We start from the raw sequence: 23368 nt of genomic DNA, 5'->3' as shown, positions 1-23368 counted from the left end.
AACTAATAACCAAATCTCCAAACAAGCCAGTTTTAGACCCACAGGACTACAGGCACATACTACCACACTTGCCTATTTTTTCATTTTTTTTTTTTAGAAACAGGGTCTTACTATGTTGCCCAGGCTGGTCTTAAACTTCTAGGCTCAAAGTGATCCTCTTGCTTTAGGCTCTCAAAGTGTGTGATTACAGGTGTGAGCCACCACATACCTAGTCCAGCCATTCTCTACTGATCTTCTGTGCTCTCTTAATATTTAACCATGACTTTTATTTAAATAACTCCAGGAACTCGGTTGGGTATGGTGGCTTACGCCTGTAATTCTAGCACTTTGGGAGGCCAAGGCGGGCAGATCACCTGAGGTTGGGAGTTCGAGACTAGCCTGACAAACAAGGAGAAACCCTGTCTCTATTAAAATTAGCCAGGTGTGGTGGTGCATGCCTGTAATCCCAGCTACTCGGGAGGCTGAGGCAGGAGAACTGCTTGAACGTGGGAGTTGGAGGTTGCAGTGAGCCTGAGCCGAGATTGTGCCACTGTACTCCAGCTTGGGCAACAAGAGTAAAACTCCATCTCAAAAACAAACAAACAAAAACAAATAAACAAACAAACATTCCAAGAACTGGCCTTAGGAGATCGAGAATATCAAACCAAGGTTGCAGAGTGTCCCATCTCAGGAAAGAATGCTAACAATTGATTTACAGCCTTGTTGCCTCCAGCTAGATTACCAGGTGGTCCGTTATTCAGCCACTGCAACTAGATAATGCTGACCTGCATACCCCACCCCTCAGAGCTTTGCCCGGCCCTACCTGCATACCTACCCCAATATTTATTATTTTTTATAGGTTTTAATTAAAATATGGAGTGCTTAGCCGGGCACGGTGGCTCACTCCTGTAATCCCAGCACTTTGGGAGGCCGAGGCAGGTGGATCTCGAGGTCAAGAGATCGAGACCATCCTGGTCAACATGGTGAAACCCCATCTCTACTAAAAATACAAAAAATTAGCTGGGCATGGTGGTGCATGCCTGTAATCCCAGCTACTCAGGAAGCTGAGGCAGGAGAATTGCCTGAACCCAGGAGGCGGAGGTTGCAGTGAGCCCAGATCGCGCCATTGCACTCCAGTCTGGGTAACAAGAGCGAAACTCCGTCTCAGAAAAAACAAACAAACAAACAAACAAAAAAAAAACAAATAAAATATGGAATGCTTCACAAATTTGTGTGCCATCCTTGCACAGGGGTCATGCATCGTTCTATGTGCTGCCGAAGCAAGCACTAAGTGTGATGTTTTATATTATCCTGAAATATGACATATTTACTGCTTCACTTACCTCCTCTCATCTGTAGGGTCACGACAGGAAACAAAAGGCACAGTCCAATTTGAGAAATTTGAAGAGAACATAGTAAATCATTCATTTATTTATAGTGGTGTGGACAGGGTATAGAAAAATTACAATGGTTAGCTAAGACTGTGCGGCTAGGCCAAGGGGAGGCAGTGGCTACCAGGACCTGGAACAAGAGGGCTGGGTACACCAGACACTATGGCCTTTGGTTTGAGGAAAGAAACCCCTCTTGACTGTCTCTTGTCTCAAAGGAGGAGAAAGTAAAAGTTGAGACATAGCAGGCGTGAGGTCAGTGGCCTGGAGGTTAAAGATTAAACCCCAATGCTTAAGATCTCAGGCTTCAGTTGAGGGTCACTGCCAGCCTTATATAGGTCTGCAGGGAGGTAGCTGTGGGAATAAAGACACCCAACTTCCATCTCCTCCCTCTCTTCACATCCCACTGCTGCTTCCTAATGGCTGATCCCAGTCAGAAACCGGAGGGCAGGGAAGTGTGTGGATGAAGTCACTAGGCTAGTTTCCTGAGGCTCAGACAGGTGAATGGAGACTCAGGAAGGAAAAACGGAAGATCTCTCAAATATTCATTTAGGCAAAATGAAACAACCAAACTTCAGAATGCTGTTATGTGTGTGACTTTGGGCATGTGGGTTTATCTGATGTTTCATCATCTGTAAAATGCTGGATAATAGTTTCTACCACGTGTAGTTATTGTAGAGACATATGTGGAGTTGCCTAGCACTCTGTATCAGTTAGCTATCATTGTCGCTAACCCCCAAAACTGAGTAGCACACAACACTAAGTTTTTATTTTTCCCATTTCTGCAGGTTGACTAATCTGGTCTGGGATCTGCTTCAAACTGGTGGCCGAGGGTAACAGCAGGGATGCAGGAGAGCATGCCCAGTTGTGCAAGTGTGTCTTAAGGCTTTAGCTGTGTTGTACTAATTTTCCTGGAACTTCGGTAACAAATTACCACAAACTTGGTGGCCTAAAATATTTTAAAAGTAATGGCAAAAGCCACAGTTACCTTTGCACCAACCTAGTAACACAAATTTGTTGTCTTATGGTTCTGGAGATCAAAAGTCAGAAATGGGTTTCACTGGGCCAATCAAGGAAGGAAGGGAACAGGGGCCCAGTCAGGGAGTCAGCAGGGCTGTGCTCGCTTAGGGAGAATCTGTTTCCTTGTTCTGTGGCCCTGTCCATCTTCGGAGCTGACACAGAACATTTCCAATCTGCCATTGCTTCCATTTTTACACCAGCTTTTTCTGATTTTTGACTCTCTAGCTTCCCTATTTATAAGGACCTTTGTGATCACATTGGTCCTAGCCAGATAATCGCACCTCCAGAACTTTATTAATGACATCTGCAAAGTCTGTTTTACCATGGAAAGTTACATATTCACAGGTCCCGGAGATTAGCTTGTGGACCTTTTGTAGGGGGAGAGAGGGCATCATTCAGCCTACCAAATAGATCATGCCTGCTAAAATCGATGGGCCAACATCAAGAGAGGGAAGTACTCATAAATGCAAAATGGGTAAATATTAAATATTTCTGACAGTAATGTAATATACCACACATCTGGTAAGGTTTTTTTTTTTTTTTTTTTTTTTTTAAAGACAGAGTCTTGCTCTGTCTGTTCCCCAGACTGGAATGTAGTAGCACGATCTTGGCTCACTGCAACCTCTGCCTCCTGGGCTCAAGTGATCCTCCTGCCTCAGCTTCTGGCATAGCTGGAATTATAGAAGCCTGCCACCACACCCAGCTAATTTTTGTATTTTTAGTAGAGATGGGGTTTCACCATGTTGGCCAGGCCGGTCTTGAACTCCTGACCTCAAGTGATCTGCCCGCCTTGGCCTCTCAGAGTGCTGGGATTACAGGCGTGAGCCACTGTGCCCAGCCGAAGTTTTTAATAAACGTTTGCTGAATATGAGTTTGGACTATGATGACTCATGGTGTTATAGTTTTCAAGGGCTTCCTGAAAACACCAATGAGCACTGATTATCTTATTACAATCACAGCCACACTGCTGTCTGGGCTTGAGTTACTGCTGGGTCTGCAGGCAATGGTCAAGGTGGATGAAACTATAATTAAGGTCTTATTTACTCATTCCATTTATAGTGCTGTTGTGTACTTTAGAATCACATTGAAAGTTAGGCTCTGAATTTTCCTTCTTCCTCTACTCATTACTCAGAGCAAGATGACATATTATCTGCTTTAAACCCTCTGAAGGTGTGGAAAAGATGCTGCAGGGTCTTAGAGAAACAGTTTCCTTTTAATCCTCTTATCCCTTTGCCAGAAATGGCCCAGAAGTCAGCTGAGGAAGCATATATCAAGGCAGGAAAGCCATGTGCCGCTCTGCTTTGAGCAGGTTAGCGCAAACCTGGAGTGCTTTGACTACCAGTGGACACCACTCTGTAAGAGTGGCACTCACAAATTAGAGTGCAGGAAGACAACGTATGGTTAGGAGATTCAAAACTGTGGCACTGACCGAGACAGGGCTGAGAGGGTTTCAGCTTGGAGAAGAGAGGACCTTCAGATGACCAGAAGATAACATGATTTGCGTGGCTAGAGGGAGAATCAGGCAATGTTTTCACAGCTCTGTCAGCTGAAAAGGCCTATGAGCAAACAAGTGGCAGTGAGTTTGCTCACCGCCTGCATGTCATTTCCAACTAAACCAGGGCTCCTCGGAGAAACGGATGATTTCAGATCTGGAAAATGTACAACATGAGACTGGAAATCTTACCATACCAGAAAGTGAGGAAACTGACAAGATTAGGATTGTTTCAAAAGGACCCAAGAGGCAAATTGAGTTGAGTCCCACTGACTGAAGACACAATTAGGTAACACTGATCAGAAGGCCAGGCACAGTGGCTCACATCTCTAATCCTAACACTTTGGGAGGCAGAGGCAGGCGGATTGCTTGAGTTCTGGAAGTTAAAACCCGCCTGGAAAATATGGTGAAACTCCGCCTCTGCAAAAAAATACAAAAATTAGCCAGGTGTGGTGGCGTGTGCCTGTAGTTCCAGCTACTTGGGAGGCTAAGGTGGGCAGATGGCTTGAACCCAGGGGGTTGAGGCTGCAGTGAGCTATCATCATGCCACTGTACTCCAGCATAAGTAACAGAATGAGACCCTAACTCAAAAGAGAAAAAAAAAAGGTAGCATTGATAAGGAGAGCAGCAATGGATTGAAATAAATGTTTAAAGCCACAAGTCCATGGTTTAAAGTATCTAGGCAAAGACAATCAATTGTTGCTATTATGACAAAAAAAGACCTCCAGGCAGATGGGGTCTTGCTAAGTTACCCAGGCTGGTCTTGAACTCCTGGCCCTCAACTCCTTTAACTCCTCCCACCTTGGCTTCCTATAGGTGTGGGCCACCACCCCCACCCCCACAGTTTCTTTTTTTTTTTTTTTTTGAGACAGGGTTTTGCTCTGTCACCCAGGCTGGAGTGCAGAAGCTCCATCTCAGCTCACTGCAGCCTCCATCTCCAGGGCCCAGGTGATCCACCACTTCAGCCTCCCAAGTACTTGGTACTACAGGCGCCTGCCACCATGCCTGGCTAATTTTTCTATTTTTTGTAGAAGCAGGGTCTCCCTCTGTTGCCCAGGCTGGTCTTGAACTCCTGGGTTCAAGTCATCTGTGTACCTCAGCCTCCCAAAGTGCTGGGATTATAGGCATGAGCCACTGTGCCCAGCTGCCAAGAAGTTTTGAAAAACAGTAAGGGGGTGATGGGCACACTAAAAGCCCAGACTCAGCTGACACAATATGTGCCTGTAAGAAATCTGTACTTGCACATCCTATTCAAAATATTTTTAAAAAACTGGAATTTAATAAAACTACTAAAATAGTGGGTCTTAAATTTTAATATGCGCCAGACCACCTAAGGGGCTTTTTAAAACACCTATGGCTGTGCTCTACCCAGAGTTGTTTTTTTAAATATTTATTTGAGATGGAGCATGGCTCTCTCTCCACACTGAAGTGCGATCTTGGCTCACTGTCACCTCCACCTCCTGGGTTCAAGCGATTTCTCCTACCTCAGCCTCCCAAGTAGCTTTGGTGTATCCTGGACTGGGCGAGGTGGCTCACGCGGTGGCTGAGGCGGGTGAATCACAAGGTCAGGAGTTCAAGAGCAGCCTGGCCAACATGCTGAAACCCCGTCTCTACTAAAAATACAAAAAATTAGCTGGCTGTGGTGGCGCATGCCTGTAATTCCAGCTACTTGGGAGGCTGAAGCAGGAGAATCACTTGAACCCAGGAGGCAGAGGTGGCAGTAAGCCAAGATCATGTCAGTGCACTCCAGCATAGGCGACAGATTGAGACTCTAAGAAAAAAAAAGAAGTTGTACATCCCATTACTTCTCGGCTTTTTGGCTAAGATCAAATGTATAAGTTATACACCGTGTTTTTATTATATCAGAGGTTATTTTAAATAGAAAAATATTGAAACAATTTTCTTATCAAATAGCAAGAATAAAAATAACCATAATACCACCTTTGTGGTTGACATCACTACTCATCTACTTCCACTCACTCCTGCAAATCTGGAGTCTTGATGCCTTTTCCTCCTTCCCGATGTCTAATCCTTATCAAGTCCTCCTGCCACTCTTGACTTTTTTTGAGTCTCACTCTGTCACCCAGTGTGGAGTGCAGTGGCAAGATCTTGGCTCACTGCAACCTACACTTCCTGGGTTCAAGCAATTCTCCTGCTTCAGCCTCCTGAGCAGATGGGATTAGAGGCATGTGCCACCATGCAAGGCTAATTTTTTGTATTTTTAGTAGAGATGGGGTTTCATCATGTTGGTCAGGCTGGTTTTGAACTCCTGACCTCGTGATCTGCTCCCCTGGGCCTCCCGAAGTGCTGGGATTACAGGTGAGCCACCACACTTGGCCCTCCCTTTTTTTTTTTGAGATGAAGTATCGTGCTCTGTTGCCCAGGCTGGAGTGCAATGCCATGATCTTGGCTCACTGCAACCTCCCCTTCCTGGGTTCAATAGATTCTCCTGCCTCAGCCTCCTAAGTAGCTGGGACTACAGGTGCCTGCCATCACACTTGGCTAATTTTTTTTGTATTTTTAGTAGAGACAAGGTTGGATCATGTTGGCCAAGCTGTTCTCAACTCCTGACCTCAGGTGATCTGCCTGCCTCAGCTTCCCAAAGTGCTGGGATTACAGGTGCGTGCCACTGCACCCAGCCCAGAGTTTTTATTTATTTAAAAAAAAAGTTGTGAGTATATAGTAGGTGTATATATTCATGTAGTAAATGTTTGATAGAGGCATGCAATGTGTAATAGTCACAACATCAAAAATGGGGTATTCATCCCAAGCATTTTTTTTTTTTGCATGACAGTCTTTACTTTTAAATGATTATTGTTACACCAAGTAATAACATGTAACAAGTTCTTGAGTTCTGTCATCTAGTAATTTTGATTAAGAGAAACTAAAAGCAGCCCAATTACACTAGTATTCACTATTCTAATTCTAACCATTAGCAAGAATGGATGACTTTAAGGCTGGAGGCTGCTTCACATGGGTTACAAATAACTATTTACTACTTTTTCATAGATAAAAAGAAAGTAGGTCAGGTCCCCTGACCTTCAAGAAAGTATTAGGGGAAAAAATTATTTAATCTCTTCCTTTCTTCAAATAATTGTTATGTGGTGTTTCTTTAAAACTAGATCTAAGAAAGAAAAAGTCAACACTGATATATGTGTTGCTTGAGCCAAAAGGCATAGGAAAAAAGACAACATATGCCCATTAAATTCCTAAGAAATACGAGGTACAAAGATGAAACTTTTAGGTAATCTAAGTCTGTACAAAAAAGCTAGATTTGCTATTCTCCAAAAAGTGGAAGGACCTACATCTAATATGGAAATAATTTAATGCCATTTCATAAGAAGATAACTAGAGCTGTGCTAAAGCTTCATATTCCATGAGGGCATCTAAAATGCCAATCCACAGAACAGGTGCTTCTCTTTTCTTTATCTATTTATGCGGTAGTTTTCATGGATATCTGGCCGAATGTCACAGACAAAAGCCAAGAGGTTATCCAAGACTTCATCCCTGTTCTGCCAAAAGTAGGTCTGGAGGATGGTCATCTTCTCCTGGGTCTCCTTCTCCATTTCAGTGCTGCAGCTGCCATGAGATCCCAGGGCCGCAGCTTCCTTGGCCTTGAACGCTTTCTCCCTCTGCAGGTGGTACTGTTCAATTTCAGCCTGAGCTGCTGCTTTGGCCTGCTTCAGCCTCCGGTTCTTTCTTTTGCGGGCCTCAGACGCCTTCTCAGCGGCCCGCTTGTCAGCCTGCAGCAGCCGCTGAATCCCCTGCGACTGACTGGCCGTGGCGGCAGCGATTCCGGGACCGAGGTAAGTGGCCTAAAACACCTCAAAGGCCCCTTGGGTCCGCTGACCCAGCCGCCCACCCCAGGCATTTTTAAAAAATATTATTTTTATTTCTTCTTTTAAATTACCCACAATACACAGATGGACCCTCAAGTATTTATCTTTCATGTTACTATCTAGTTGTATAATCTTTAGTTATTTTAAAATGTACACTTAACAGACTATAGTCATCCCGTTATACTATCACATGCTTTGTCTTATTCTTTTTGGACTGATTAACCATCCCCACTTACCCCTCACTGCCTACTACCCTTCCCAGCCTCTCATAACCATCCTTCTATTCTCTATTTCCATGAGTTCAATTGTTTTGATTTTTAGCTCCCATGAATAAGTGAGAACATGAAAAGTTTGTCTTTCTGTGCTTGACTCTACCCAGAGTTTTTGATTCAGAGTCGAGGGTGAAGCCTGAAGTTGTATTTCTAACATCTAGCATCCGAGATGATTTTGATGCTGCTGGTTTGGGAACCACTTTTTTTTTTTGGAGACAGGGTCTTGCTGTCACCAGGCTAGAGTGTAGTGGCATGTTCGGCTCCCTGCAGCCTTAACCTCTTGAGCTCAAGTGATCCTCCCACCTCAGCATCCTGAGTAGCTGGGGCCACAAGAGGGCAGCATCATGTCTGGCTAATTTTTAATCACTATGGGAGGCCAAGGTGGGAGGTTTGTTTGAGACCAGCCTGGGCAACATGGTGAAACCCTATCTCTACCCAAAATTCAAAAAATTAGCTGAGCATAGTGACAGCTACTCAGGAGCCTGAGGCGGGAGGATCACTTGAGCCCACGAGGCAGAAGTTGCAGTGAGCTGAGATTGTACCATTCCAACTCCAACCTGGGTGACAGAGTGAGACTCCTTCTCAAAAAAAAAGTTTCTCTAGGTTTATTAATACAGGAAATGCAGCATACAGGAGAGTACACTTAATGATGCCATGCGATTTCAATCAGAAAAATTGAGACTGGGAAACTATAGGACAATGACTTAGCTTCTCCAATAAACAGACTGCAAAGGGACAAAAAGAGGGACTCTAAACAGCGTTTAGATGTCTTTTAAGGCCAGGCGAAGTGACTCAAGCCTGTAATCCCAGCACTTTGGGAGGTTGAGGTGGGCGGATCACGAAGTTGAGATTGAGATCATAGTGACCAACATGGTGAATCCCCATCTCTACTAAAAATAAAAAAATTAGCTTGGCACAATGGCGCGTGCCTATAGTCTCAGCTATTCCAAGAGGCTGAGGCAGGAGAATCGCTTGAACCCGGAGGCAGAGGTTGCAGTGAGCCAAGATAGTGGCACTGCACTCCAGCCTGGTGACAGAGCAAGACACCGTCTCAAAAAAACAAAACAACAAAAAAAAAGTAAACAGTGAATCTACAGATAAACTAACTGTCCAGGATTTCCTACAAAATTACTTATTTGGGGGAGGAAGTAGACAGGTATGTGTTGTTAAAGCTAGATGAGCACAAGGGGGCTTCATTCTGCCATTCTTGATGGTGTTTGAAATTTTGTATGACAAAAATGACAGTAATGTATTTAATACACTCAGGTTGTTCATGAAGGACCGAAAAGTAGGGATAGTAGATACTCTGATACTTGGGCACCACGTTCCACATTTGGCATCTTGGTTTTGCCTTTTTCTCAAGTTGGTTAGAACAGTATTAACAGTTTAGCTGTTTTTTTTTTTTTTTTTTTTGCCTTTTTCTCCAGTTGGTTCCAACAGTATATTAAGAATTTAGCTTTTTCTGAGTCTTGCTCTATCGCTCAGGCTGGAGTACAGTGGCACTGTCTCGGCTCACTGCATCTTCCGCCTCCCAGGTTCAAGTGATTCTTTTGCCTTAGTCTCCAGGGTAGCAGGGATTATAGGACTGCACCACTATGCCCAGCTAATTTTTGTATTATTAGTAGAGACAGGGTTTCACCATGTTGGTCTCCTGATCTCAAGTGATCCTCCCACCTTGGCCTCCTAAAGTGCTGGGATTAACAGGCATGAACCATTGCACCCGGTGACTTTAGTTCTATTTTAGAATGTTTTCCTAAATACAGTTACTATTTAATGAGTGACTCTGCCAAAGGCTTTGATAATAGTATTTACTTTTCACAGTATTAGCAGGTCTTGTTTTATAGATGAGGGTGTAACTTATTTGCCTCCCAATCCCTTTGGCCCTGGGCTAGGGGACTTATTCTCCTGCTTTCAGCAGTAATGGGGGTTCAATCCGATGCCATCAAAGCTACCCCTTCAGCAGGTCTTAATCTCCAAATTGGCTCCCTCCTAAAGACAAAAACCCACCTTCTTTAAACCTTACCTTTACAACAGTCTGCTCCCTTAGCTGGGTGTGGTGGTGCACAGTTGTGGTCTTAGCAATTTGGGAGGGTGAGGTGGAAGCATCGCCTGGGCCCATGATTGCACCACTGCACTCTACCTGGGTAACAGAGTGAGACTCCATCTCTTAAAAAAACAAACACACACAAAGAAAATCCATATAGTGCCCCCCCCACCCTACCCCCCACCATGCTGAAAGCACTTCCTTTATGGTAGAACGCCAACAAATACATCTAGCCTCCAAGTTAGCCCCCTCGCCCTCACAAATTACTTAAAAAATAACTTTATAGTGATCCGGGTTATTAACATGGGCCACTGGACAAAATGCATTGAGAAGAGTCTCATTTTTGTGATATTCCTGCCAAAAATGCTGTCATGTAGAAAGATGAGACAAACCCAAGATGAGGAAAAACTTTCAAAATAGACTGCTCTTTAAAAAATAAGATGAAAAAAAAGCCTGAGGACATACCATTAAGAATCGAGAGCTGTGACAACGAAATGCAACCAATGAATCCTGGACCAAGAGATAAAATTATAACGGACATTATGGGATAACTGATGAAATTTCAGTATGAACTGTGTATCAGAAAAGTATATCAATGTTAATTTCCTGATATTGACAATTCTGTAGTGATAGAAGAGAATGTCCCTGTTCCTAGAAAACACATTTTTAAAATTTTATTTTTATTTGTTTTGAGACAGTCTCACTTTGTCACCCAGGCTGCAGTGCCATGGTGTGATCTCAGGTAACTGCAATCTCTGCTTCCCGGGTTCAAGTGATTCTCCTGTCTCAGCCTTCCAGTAGTGGGACTACAGGCACGTATCACCATGCCAGGCTAATTACTGGTGGAGACAGGGTTTCCCCATGTTGGCCTGGCTGGTCTGGAACTCCTGAGTTCATGTGATCCTCCTGTCTTGGCTTTCCGAAGTGCTGGGATTACAGGCATGAGCACCCAATCTTACAATTTTTGAACCATGATTCTTTTCTATTCAAAAGGTTTAAAAAGGCTGGGTGAGGTGGTTCACCCATGCAATCCCAGCACTTTGGGAGGCTGACGTGGGCAGATCACCTGAGGTCACGAGTTCGAGACCAGCCTGATTAAAACTGAGAAACCGCTGGGCGCGGTGGCTCACGCCTGTAATCCCAGCACTTTGGGAGGCTGAGGTGGGTGGATCACGAGGTCAAGAGATCGAGACCATCCTGGTCAACATGGTGAAACCCTGTCCCTACTAAAAATACAAAAAATTAGCTGGGCATAGTGGCGAGTGCCTGTAATCCCAGCTACTCAGAAGGCTGAGGCAGGAGAATTGCCTGAACCCAGGAGGCGGAGGTTGCGGTGAGCCAAGATTGCGCCATTGCACTCCAGCCTGGGTAACAAGAGCGAAACTCCGTCTCAAAGAAAAAAAAAAAAAACAAACAAACTGAGAAACCTTGTCTCTACTAAAAATATAAAATTAGCCGGGCATGGTGGCAAATACCTGTAATCCTAGCTATTAGGGAGGCTGAGGCAGAATTGCTTGAACCCAGGAGGCAGAAGTTGTGGTGAGCTGAGATCCTGCCATTGTACTCCAGCCTGGGCAACAAGAACAAAACTGTCTCAAAAAAAAAAAAAAAAAAGCTAATGACTCAACTGTTAAATGCTATACTGGGGGCCATCTGCAGGACTGCTCTAAGATAAACAGGCATATATAAACAAGCTATTATCTAGGAAGACCAACTGCACAATTGTACTGACTTATCCTTTCAGCAAACGGACGTATGTATATGTTTGGGATACAAATATATGTTATTCAAGATGTGGTCACTGACTGGTTAGCATATAAATTGGTAATGACTACACTAGGTGCTCTATTGCAAGAACTCTGTTTTGTCGTATAATGTTGAATCCTGAAAGTAATTTTTAAATTCATGTTGATACACAAGTCAAAGAATTATTCATACTGTTGGTTCTGAAAAAAAAAATTTATCATACATTCACTCAACGGTATACCAGTCAGCCATTTAAAGCTGATCTCTGTATTAGCATATATTAAAACAAGCTGCGTATTATTCATGGCATGATCACTGAAAACCTAAAAGGGCATTTTTATGTGATCACAGAAATCTCTGAGCAGGTGCAAGTACTGTTAACGGTAGCTACATTTGTAAGTAGATTCCGAGGTATAGTCTAAGTATGCATTTTTGGGAATATAACTATGTTATGGTATTCTCTTGTACTCTTCACATTCTTGACTTTATCTTCACATCCCATGCATGTTTTATCTTTATTGTTTCACAGGTGACACTGAAGCAGTGATTAATGATTTGCCCAAGACACACCCTACATTAAATCTCAAACTCACATTTCTGGAGAAGTGAAAACAGGATCCTTTCTCATACTCAAGATAGGAATGGCTTGCCAATGCAAACTCCAATTCAAATAACCATTTGTCAAGAATCTGGTCTTAAGTGGGCATACGCAATAAACTCAAAACAAGCCTTTCCCTCAGTAAGTATTTTATTGAGATTTAAAGCACAAAATAGGTTAACAAATTGGGAGGAAGGTGGTAACACAGGAATGGGAACGTAAAAATCAAAGTAGGCAGGACTCAAACTGGCCATAAAGGCACTACGGCATGTTCATAAACACCAAGTAAAAGAAAGGGAACCAAGATGTTCTCACTTCTCTTCTGCTCCACCTTAATACTCCATCTAGCCACTGGTATGGAGCATGTTGCAACTCATTCTTCTCACAAGTTAGCAAGTGAACTAAACATTTTGTCAGTCAACTCTATGCTCATAATCAAGCGAGCCAGTGTTACACAGTGATTTTGTGCATCCAGTGACTTAGGTGTACAGGCATGGCTAGGCCTTGAGTTTTAACAAATTGGTTGTGGCTATTACTAGAAAATTATGGGTGCAGGCGTTTACCTATACAATCACCCGCTTACTGGGGCAGCTAACAATGTAGTCAAACCAGTCTATTATCATATGTCCTATTAACGATAGAGCCCAGTTGAAGGATGTTTCATAGTTTTAGAAAGCCAGATTTCTTACTTTTAATATCCTCTCACCTCAAGGCTGTGGTTCAAAAAGCTTTTATGCTATTTCCCTGAAAACAAGAGAACTTTGGTCAAAGCCAATTTTAAGAGTCATCACTTCTGTCCTTTGAGTAGGCAAAACAATTAACTACAGTAACAGACACCATTTTCTTCCCTTAAATGCTGAGGTTTATACTGTAAAAACAAACCCACTTCTTTAGAAACATCTAATTAAATAAAGTATTAAAGAAAATAAGATAATGGAAGCATCATCCAACTTTTGGGGCATTATATTCCTAAGGTTGGGCTTTAATGTTTTCAACAGGAAACCCAGGAATTTCTTAAAAACAAGGCTTTTTCCACAATACCAACTACTCACAGCTACTCTGTGAATGCCCTAAATATTTGACCCGAGTTTTTCAATCTTATTAGGTATGTTTCTGGATTATCTGAACCTACAATCCAACCCTAGAATATCATGCTTTCTAGTCACACCTGTGGCACCCATGCCCCATCACAATCCAACCCTTGGTACCCTACACAGTGACAGCTCCTAGAAAGGTATTAAAGCTGAGCCAATTAATCTAGATCTTGTTTTCGGTCTAAGATTAATAAATGCTTTCAAAGGAGGTTACTTTATGTAAAAATATCTGAAAAAAGGGATGTAAGGTTAATTCCATTCTCAAACTGCAATTTCAACTAATGAGGCTTATGGATGTATGAACCGACTGTTAACCTAGTAACACCTACAAATTTACAGTATTCAAATTTGGTTTCCACAGTACTCATTACACTTCACTGGTAATTAAGTACAAAAAGTTTTGGGTTTATCCATCTCATTGTTCTTCAAACTAACCACACAAAGCATTAAATTTTACCAGTATGATCTGACCAATTATCACATAATCCCACTAACTACAAAGGGGACTGACTATTGGGTGGAAGTTAATTGGCAACAGACTTTACTGAGATTAAGTGCCTGTTAAACATAACCGTCTTTGAGCAGAAAATGCAGTATGTGCTTTTCCACTTCGAATAAACTAAATTTCAGATCAAAGAGGCTACTCCCATTTTCACATGACAAGGACAACTGAACCATATACTCTAAGACTAATTACGCTGACAACTTCCAGAAAGTGGATTATCTAAACAAGATCCCAAGTATTAGGAACAATTTCTTAGTTTAAATTTGCCTATGAAAAAAGTTCCATTACTTACAAGTATTAATTTAAGCAAAATCTTGGAACAGATTGATTACAAAATACCTTTTATTTTTAACCCAACTTGTTAAAGGGGCAGATAAAGACTTTGGCAAATTTGATTAACACCACAAAATAATATTATCCAAACTGAGTAATTTATTGCTGGTCCGAGGCTTGCCTTGTTTTACACTTAAGTAGAATTTACACTGTTTCCACAAATGGCAGATATCAACATTTAAAGGAATTTAATAGTGACCTATTCAATAAGGCAATCATCTTGGTAGCAAACTTTTATTTAAATCTTACATAACTCAAGCTTTATAAAAAGCCAACATAATTGAAAATTGGGTTCTCCCTCTAAAGCCTTAAGTATTGGAAGCCTGAAACAGTTAATTAAAAATAAGCAAACAAATAAAACAAAAAACCCTGCCAGCAGATCCTGCTGAAATACTTAAAACAACTAAATGAGCTTAATCTTTACAAAAGTTATTGTAGCTCAAAAGCTATAAAATCAAAGTTATCTTAATTCTACAAAGAAGGGAGAGGGTCTTTTGACTTCATGCCACCATTTCCTTAGAACCTCATCCTTTTCATCAAATTTGGCCACGAATCAAATTTCTGTGTGCCCCTGACTTCAGGAGAATTCCTCTTGCAGAAGAGGCCAGGTACAAACATGTAAGAGTAACTGCCTAAGCAAGTAGGAAAGTGTTCCGTAATAGTGTGCAAAGAATAGGAGTTCTGAGTTAATCTCTGGAACTCGACCTGGACCTTGATCTTGACTTTGAGCGAGATCTAGAACGGGATCTTGAAGTAGCTCTTTTTGGTGGAGGGGACACAGAACGAGCCTTTGAGGGTGGAACAGCTTGTGGTGAATTGGAACGGGACTGGCTCCTTGATATGGATTTTGACTTTATATCACCCTTTCCATTTTCTTTGGGGGATCGAGACCGAGACCTGCTTCGAGATTTCTCATACTCATCCTTAGATCTGCTTCGAGAATGTGAATGGGAGCCCCGATCAGACTTGGGCTTAGATTTGCTCTTTGATCTAGATTTCCTGCCTTTTGATCGAGAACGTGACCGACCTTTGCTCCGCGACCTGGAACTGGACAAGAGAAGACCAATTTTCTCAAAACTCTGTAAGAACATACATGTAACTCCATAAACAAGTACAGTAATATTCAAAGACTCAACACATTATTTACCGGGAGCGACTTTTTGAGATACTTCGAGATCTACTGCGGCTGCTCCTGCGACTCCTACTTCGTGACCGTCTTCTAGATCGAGACCTATTATGAAAAACACAATGAAGTCTTAATCCCAAGTCCACCTTAAATACAGCTGTGCTATTTGGCAAAAATAGATAAGCCAAAGAATAATGTATTTCTTTACTACAAAATTAAATCTGTCAAAATAACTAGAAAAGAACCAAATGATAGCCAAGAGAATCTAAAAGCTGGCTTTAATTCAAGTAGGCAACAACTGAAAATTACCCAATTACTCCCTTTTCGTTTTATTGGCAAATATTGTTTCCTCCTCACAAGTTACCTGGATCTGCTTCCAGAGTAAGATCGCCTGTGGCTTGTGCGTGGCTTGTCTTCAATAAGCCTAATATTTCTGCCATTTATTTCTGTACCATCCAGTTTGTCCAAAGCACGCTTCATGTCAGAGTAGGAGCGAAACTCAATTACACCCTCATTTGTTCGTTCCTTGTGGGCATCCGCATAGGTTACTTCACCTGCTTGTCGCATAAAATCCTAAAATGACATGACTGGTCAGACTTGGAAATCTTAAAAGATCCATATACTACAATGAATTCCCAGAAATAAGAATGTAAAAAGAGCCTACTTTAAAGCATTCACTTGTATCCTGAATTATAGCACACACCTTTAAATCTTGCCAACTGCACCGACTAGAAAGATTTTCTACAATAAGCCTGTATTCTGTACGAACAGGTGGTCCGTATTTGTCTCTGCCAGATGTTCTCCGACTGCTGTATCCACCTCCACCACCTTTATCACATGAAGGAAACAATTAGATGCCTTGTAATGATAAAAATTCATGTCTTTGAAAGTTAGTACAAACATATCAACTTTTCTTTACTGGAGTAGGACTTTGCTATTATATTGCTAAACCTTCGACACATTTGTGATTTGCCATAAATTAAATTAAGGGCAAGTCCAATAGACTAAATCCAACTAAACCTCTCCTACAATCTGTTAGAGAGTGACTGCTCCTTTATTCAATTTACCTCGCTAAGTTTTATTTTACAGAACATTGTAAAATATAAAACTTAACTGATTACATGCATTTCTACATTTTACAAAAATGTTTACTAGTTTTACACTAAGTACTTACATCACAGTGTGAGGTTTTTGGTGGTGGTTTGGCCACAAAACACGCAAGGTAACAGTCACCTAGTTCAGATTAACCAGTTTTGTCTAACCCTTGGAATCCTCACCATCACCCTGCGTCTAATGGCAAAAGGCTGCTGTCGTCATGGCTTCCGGTAAGGTCAGCCAAAGGGTCATAGGGCAAGGGTCACACAATGTATGGAAAAGCCAAGGCCAATCAGGAAAGGCAGTCATCTTAGCCTCAGTGGACACAGCCTCAGCCCCATTGGTCACTTTCAAATTGAAACATCAAGGACTTGTTAAAAAGTTTGAATTCAACATGCAACAGTTTAAACATCAAACATTTAACATAACCAAAAATCCCCCCACCTCCTCCCAATAACATGCCCCAACTAGTTCAAATACAGCATAAAGCTTATTTAGATCTACTTTGTGGTACAACACCACATTACTTTGAAATAGTACTTTCTTTGGCCCCCATCAATTTCCATAGCTTTAAAACCTATACTTTAAGATCCTCCCCTTCCCCGTCCCCCGCCCCCCCGCCTCCCTCCACCCCAGCCTGCCCCTAAACCTCTAACTAATGCACTGACAGGTAAATAAGGGGGATACAACAAATACAGCCACCCCTTACTTCCTCTGTGGGAAGAACCCATGACAGTGCTGACAAGGGGCCAGAAGAAGCCACCCACCTCCCAACTTGGCAAATAACAAAACCAAACACCCCAATTCCCGCGCCCCGGCGTCCCATGCCTGCTCCGGGCAGACGTGAAGGCTGCGGGACTCGGGGATACCCGAGTCAAATGACCCCCAGTCCTCGCGCCTGCCCGGGCTGGGAGGCCCCACCCCAAACACCCCTGCCCCCCAGGGTCCCCAAGGGCGCGGAGCGCGCGGGGGTGGGACTCACTGCGGCTTCCGTAGCTGTAGCCGTCGCGATCACGACGCGGGCCGCGGGCGTGCTCTACGATCACGCGCTCGCCGCAGAGTTCCTTGCCGTTCAGCTCGTAAACGGCGTCGTCGGCGTCGCGGGAGTCCTCGAACTCCACGAAGCCGTACCTGGGGGCGGTGCGAGGGCCGGACACCGACGCGGGCGTCGTTAGTCAGGGCGCGCACGTGCGCGCGCCCGCAACCCGCCGCGCGCCCCCGCGTAGTCGCGCCGCCGCCATCTTGGAGGCCCTGCCACGCGGCGCCGCGGCCTTGGCCGCCTCTTTCCGTGGAGAGTTCCCGCCGCCGCCACCAGGCCTGAGACGCTGGGCGCGGGCGCCCAGGTCCGACTCACCCATTTTTGAGGTCTACTTCGAGGAGGCGGCCATAGCCACTGAAAAAGCGCTGGATGTCCTTCTCCCGGACGTTGTAGCTCAGGCGTCCTATGTAGACGCGCGGCATGTCCGTGGCGGGCAGGGGCCCAAGGGCTGGTTGTTGAACGGCGGACCGCAAGCCAGTAGCCGCGGTGCGGGTGCGGGGACGGCAAAAGCCCGAACACGCGCCTCACACCGCAGCGGCGGCCGACTCCAGCCACACAATAGTGCGCGCGCGCGCCAGGCTTACGCTATATGGGCGGCCGGTGGGGCGGGGCCTGGCGCGTGACGTCAGCGCGCAGCGGCACGTCCCTCCCATGTCGGCCCTGGGCTAGATTGCGACTAGGTCGTCCGCTGCCCTCGACGTTTGGGTGTAGTGCGGTCTTGCTCGCTTCTCGCTTCTAGAATTTACTCCAGCCCTCTCCACCGTCTTTGAAAACACAATGTCTCTAATCCAGCTGCAGAGTTGTTTTCTAATTTGTACCCTTTATAAAACTTTGAGCGATCTCTACGGGGTGAAGCTCAGGAGGCAGGCTAACAGAATTCCCGTTTTTCATTGGTTCTCGAGGGTGTCATAATAGGTCGCCGCGGTCTCGGATTGGTCGCTTAAAACAAGGCTGAGGATTTCCTCCAGCGATTGGTTGATGGTCACTTTAGCGGTGACCGCGCTCTTGGACTCAGTCGGTTGTCGGGTTTCGCGGAATCCGAGGATCGCGCGCCAAGGTCCTCCTGCTGACCGGGTGGCGGTCCCGTTGCGAGCGCGCAGACCTGCCGACATCAGCCTCTGCGGGTCTCACTCGCAGCCTTCATCAGCCTCCGCCTCCCCAGACGTTCCCCTCTCCCTCCGTGGGTCTTTCTTGGAGCCCTGGCAGCTTGACTCACTTGTGGATTGGTGTGTCCGTGGGAATCCTACTCACTGTAGGCGCTCAAACGGGAGCGCGGCCGAGATCCGGCAGCCCTCCCACAGCGATGAACGATTTTTTTTCTCCCGTATATGGAAAATCCTTTGTCCCAATACTGTCATTTCCTCCACTGACTTGAAAGTGCCTTATTTGTGAGCTTATCAATGGAGATGCTATTTAAAGCTGGAGAACTAGATGAAAACCTCAAAGGAGTAAGTTTCAGAGGAGAGCGGAAGACCCTGGCCAGCTCCTGGGGTACTATGAAATTTAAGTACAGGAAAGCAGACTGACTGGGGAGTGACTAGGGAGGTAGGAGGAGACCACGAGAGTAGGGTGTCACTGAAGCTAAAAGAGGTGTCACTGAGATAAATAACCAGCTCTTTGATATTTTTGTATTCCCGTTCTGTTTTGAGTGGTGTAACCTCAATATCCTTCAACTTCTGGTTGAAAAAGGGTGGTTTTGCCCTCCTGGAGATAAGGTAGTCTGGAGGGAAACGTCGTTGTTTGTCACGACTTGGGGAGGTAGAGGCCGTGCTTAAAGTTAGGTAAATTAAAATTATGAGTCTGTAATCCTTGCACCTTGGGACGCTGAGGCAGGCGGATCGCTTGAGCCCAGTAGTTCAAGGCTGCAGTGAGCTATGATCATGCCACTGCACTCCAGCCTGGGTGACAAAGCGAGACTCCGACTCAAAGAAAGAAAAAAAGGAGCAAGTCATAGTAGCTCACTCCTGTAATCACAGCACTTTGGGAGACCCAGGTGAGAGGATTGCTTGAGCCCAGGAGTTCGATATCAACCTGGGCAACGTGGCAAGATCCTGTTTCTACAAAAAAAAAAAAATTGTAAAAATTAGCTGGGCGTGGTGGCGCGTGCCTGTACTCCCAGCTACTAGGGAGGCTGAAGTGGGAGGATCACTTGAGTGCAGGTCTAGGCTGCAGTGAGCTGTGATTGCACCACTGCACTCCAGCCTGGGCAGCAGAGTGAGATCCTGTCTCGGGAAAAAAAAAAAAAAAGACCGGGCGTGGTGGCTCACACTTGTAATCCTAGCACTTTGGGGGGCCTAGGCAGGTGGATCATGAGGTCAGGAGTTTGAGACCAGCCTGGCTAACATGGTGAAACCCCGTCTTTACTAAAAATAGAAAAAAAAAAGTTAGCTGGCATGGTGGCATGCACCTGTAATAAATCCCAGCTACACGGGAGGCTGAGGCAGGAGAATCGCTTGAACCTGGGAGGCAGAGGTTGTGGTGAGCCAAGATCATGCCATTGCACTCCAGCCTGGGCAACAACAGTGAAACTCCAACTGAAAAAATCAGTGATGTAGTACTTCTGAGAGTGCAGGGATTTGTGGTGCTGAGATTGGGCCTCCTTTGTGTTCTCCAGGTTCAAGGATTAACAGGAGTTTTCAGCCAGATGTTGAAGGATAATGAAGTTGCATAGCTCAAGGACAAGAATATACCGAACTATTTAATACTTGATATTATCTGACTGATATGCTGAGGAAATATAACGACTAGGTTTTCTTTCTGTTTTTGTTTTTGAGACGGAGTCTCGCTCTGTCACCCAGTCTGGGTTGCAGTGGTGTGACCTTGGCTTACTGCAACTTCTGCCTCCCAGGTTCACTGCCTCAGCCTCCTAAGTAGCTGGGATTGGTCTCCGCCCCCCATGCCCAGCTAATTTTTCATATTTTTAGTAGAGACAGGGTTTCATCATGTTGGCCAGGCTGGTCTCAAATTCCTGACCTCAAGTGATCTGCCCGCCTCGGCCTCCCAAAGTGCTAGGATTACAGGCGTGAGCCACTGTGCCCAGCTGGAAATGTAATGGTTAGAATATGAGTAACTGTGAACATACAATTTTTTTCCTACTCAATAGGTGAATTGGGCCCAGAGCATCAAGGCATATGCCCAGAGTGAGACTCTGTCTCAAAAAAAAAAAAAAAAAAAAGGAAAAGAAAAAAAGCAAACCTAGTCATTACATTTTTTCACACTTGCACTAAGAACCTGGGAACAAATCAGATCTATTAGTGTCACGTGGAAAATTGCACATAGTGGACCAGAAACATAAATTTGTGAGTTTGTCACAAACTGGATGAAAACTCCAAAGGAGTAGGTTTACAGATAGAGCAGAAGACATGGGACCATGCTCTGGGGAACGTGCCAATTCCTGTCTATAACTCCTGTGGCTGCTGCAGCACATTGCCACCAACTTAATGGCTTAAAGCAACACACATTGATTGCCTTACAGTTCTGGAGAGCCGAAGACTGCAGTGGTGAACCGAGCTAAAATCAAGATGTTAGCAGGGTTGTGTTCTTTTTTTCTTTTCTTTCTTTTTTTTTTTTGAGACTGTCACCCATGCTGGAGTGCAACGGCACAATCTCAACTGTCTGCAACCTCTGCCTCCCAGGTTCAAGTAATTCTCCTGTCTCAGCCTCTCGAGTAGCTGGGACTATAGGTGTGCCACCATGCCTGGCTAATTTTTGTATTTTAGTAGAGACAGGGTTTCACTGTGCTGGCCAGGCTGGTCTTGAACCCCTGACTTCAGGTGATCTACCCACCTCAGCCTCCCAAAGTGTTGGGATTACAGACATGAGCTCCAGTGCCCAGCCTGGGCTGCATTTTTTCAGGAGGCTCTAGGGGAGAATCCGTTCCCTTGAGTCCTCCAGCTTCCAGAGGCTGCTGGCACTCTTTGGCTTATGGTTCATTCCTCCATCTTCAAAGCCATTAACTTCAGTTGTGACCTTACAGTCAATCACTCTGACCCCAGTCCCAGCCTCCTTTGTCACATCTGCTTCTCTGACTGTGGCTCTCCTGCCCCCCTCTTGTAAGCACCCTTATGATCACATTGGGCCCACCCCGATTAAGCTTAACTTAATCAGATCTGTAAAGTCCTTTTTGTCATATAAGGTAACATCGCCACAGGATTCAGGAATTAGGATTAGGACATAGACATCTTTAGGAGGAACTCTTATTCTGCCTACCACAGGCACTCTGAAATTTTGTTAAATTTAGGAATGAAAGCTGGGTGTGGGGACTTGTAAGTCCAGCGCTTTGGTAGAATGAGGTGGGAGGATTGCTGGAGGCCAGGAGTTCAAGACCAGCCTGGGCAATATAGCAAGTCTCTACAAAAAATGGAAAAAGGCTGGGTGCGGTGGTTAATGCCTGTAATCCCACCACTCTGGGAGGATGAGGCAGGTGGATCACTTGAGGTCAGGAGTTTGAGACCATCCTGGTCTACATGATGAAACCCCATCTCTACTAAAAATACAAAAATTAGCTGAGCGTGGCGGTGCGTGCCTGTAGCCCCAGCTACTCGGGAGGCTGGGGGATGAGAATCACTTGAATCCAGAAGTTTGAGGTTGCAGTGAGCAGATATTGCACTACTGCACTCCAGCTTGGGTGACAGAACAAGACTATGTGTCAAAAAAAAAAAATAAGAAAGAAAGAAAAATGTTAGTAGGCATGGTGGCACACACCTGTAGTCCCAGCTATTTAGGAGGGTAAGGCAAGAGAATCACTTGGGCACAGGATTTCAGGCTGCAGTGAGTCATGATCATGCATCTGTTCTCCAGCCTGGGCCACAGAGTAAAATCCTGTCTCCCATCCCTTTCAAAAATTTAGGAATGGCAACTGGGAAGTGGCTAAAAAGGTAAGGGAAAAACCAGAGTGTGGTGTCACAGAAGCTAGAAATGGAAAGGGTTTCCAGGAGGCACTGGTCAAGTGACAAACAGAAAATTCATAAGCCTTTGACCCAGTAACCTTAATCCTAGAAATCTATTTGACAAGGAGCCAGTTTGTAAAACCACAGGTCCAGGGATGCTTATTCAAGCAGTGAAATACTCTTCCTCTATGAAAATAAGTAAGATTATTCTCATTTCAAATATTTACTGAATGCCTGCTGTGTGCCAGCCACTGTTCTCAGCGCTGGGAAAACAACAGTAATGTGATGTGTCGGCTTTGCAAACCAGGGCCCCAGCCAGATCTGGCTTGCCACCTGTTTTGTAAATAAGGTTCTGTGGGAACATAGTCTTACCCATTCATTTACACATTGTCTATGGCTTCTCTCAGGCTACAACAGCAGTCTTGAGTAGTTATTATACTGAGTGTTTGCAACAGAGAATTTGCAAAGCCTTTGTCCAGCCTGCAAAACCTCTTCCTCGCTAGCTCTTCACAGAAGAGGTTTGCTTACCTCAATCTGTGTGACTGACTGCTAACGATGCTTGTGGGATGTTGTTAAGAAGTCAAGTTTTAATATATGCATGATCCCCTTTTTGGTAAATAACACCACCCAAGCCCCCCACACCCCTTGTCTTTTGAGACAGAGTTTTACTCAGTCACCCAGGCTGGAGTGCAGTGTTGCCATCTTGGCTCACTGCAGTCTCCACTTCCTGGCTCAGGAAATTTTCCCACCTCAGCCTCCTGAGTAGCTGGGACTACTGGCATGGGCCACCACATGCAGCTAATTTTTTGTAGAGATGGGGTTTCACCATGTTGCCCAGGCTGGTCTTGAACTCCCGGACTCAACTGATCTGCCCACCTCGGCCATTGAAAGTGCTGGGATTACCAGACA

The 23368-nt window shown here is 44.6% G+C and overlaps 2 protein-coding genes across 2 annotated transcripts; both read right to left on the bottom strand.

Moving 5' to 3' along the window:
- Positions 1 to 1232: 1232 nt before the first annotated feature.
- Positions 1233 to 10109, bottom strand: LOC105727359 (V-type proton ATPase subunit G 1-like). The gene is made up of 2 exons (XM_064382898.1): positions 10014 to 10109; positions 1233 to 7694 (listed from the first exon to the last, which is right to left on the bottom strand). The coding sequence occupies exons 1-2, from the start codon at positions 10107 to 10109 to the stop codon at positions 7305 to 7307; spliced, it is 486 nt and encodes a 161-aa protein (XP_064238968.1). The 3' UTR covers positions 1233 to 7304.
- Positions 10110 to 12510: 2401 nt separating this feature from the next.
- Positions 12511 to 18045, bottom strand: SRSF6 (serine and arginine rich splicing factor 6). Its single transcript, XM_012467213.2, has 6 exons — positions 17886 to 18045; positions 17514 to 17662; positions 16140 to 16264; positions 15801 to 16009; positions 15458 to 15541; positions 12511 to 15357 (listed from the first exon to the last, which is right to left on the bottom strand). The coding sequence occupies exons 1-6, from the start codon at positions 17990 to 17992 to the stop codon at positions 14997 to 14999; spliced, it is 1035 nt and encodes a 344-aa protein (XP_012322636.1). The 5' UTR covers positions 17993 to 18045; the 3' UTR covers positions 12511 to 14996.
- Positions 18046 to 23368: the final 5323 nt, after the last annotated feature.

This window comes from Aotus nancymaae, unplaced genomic scaffold (genome assembly GCF_030222135.1).
Source record: "Aotus nancymaae isolate 86718 unplaced genomic scaffold, 86718_ANA_hifiasm-v0.15.2.pri h1tg000029l, whole genome shotgun sequence".
Lineage (NCBI taxonomy): Eukaryota > Metazoa > Chordata > Mammalia > Primates > Aotidae > Aotus > Aotus nancymaae.
The sequence above is the reverse complement of the archived record's forward strand: the minus strand, read 5'-3'. Positions and strand labels throughout refer to the sequence as shown.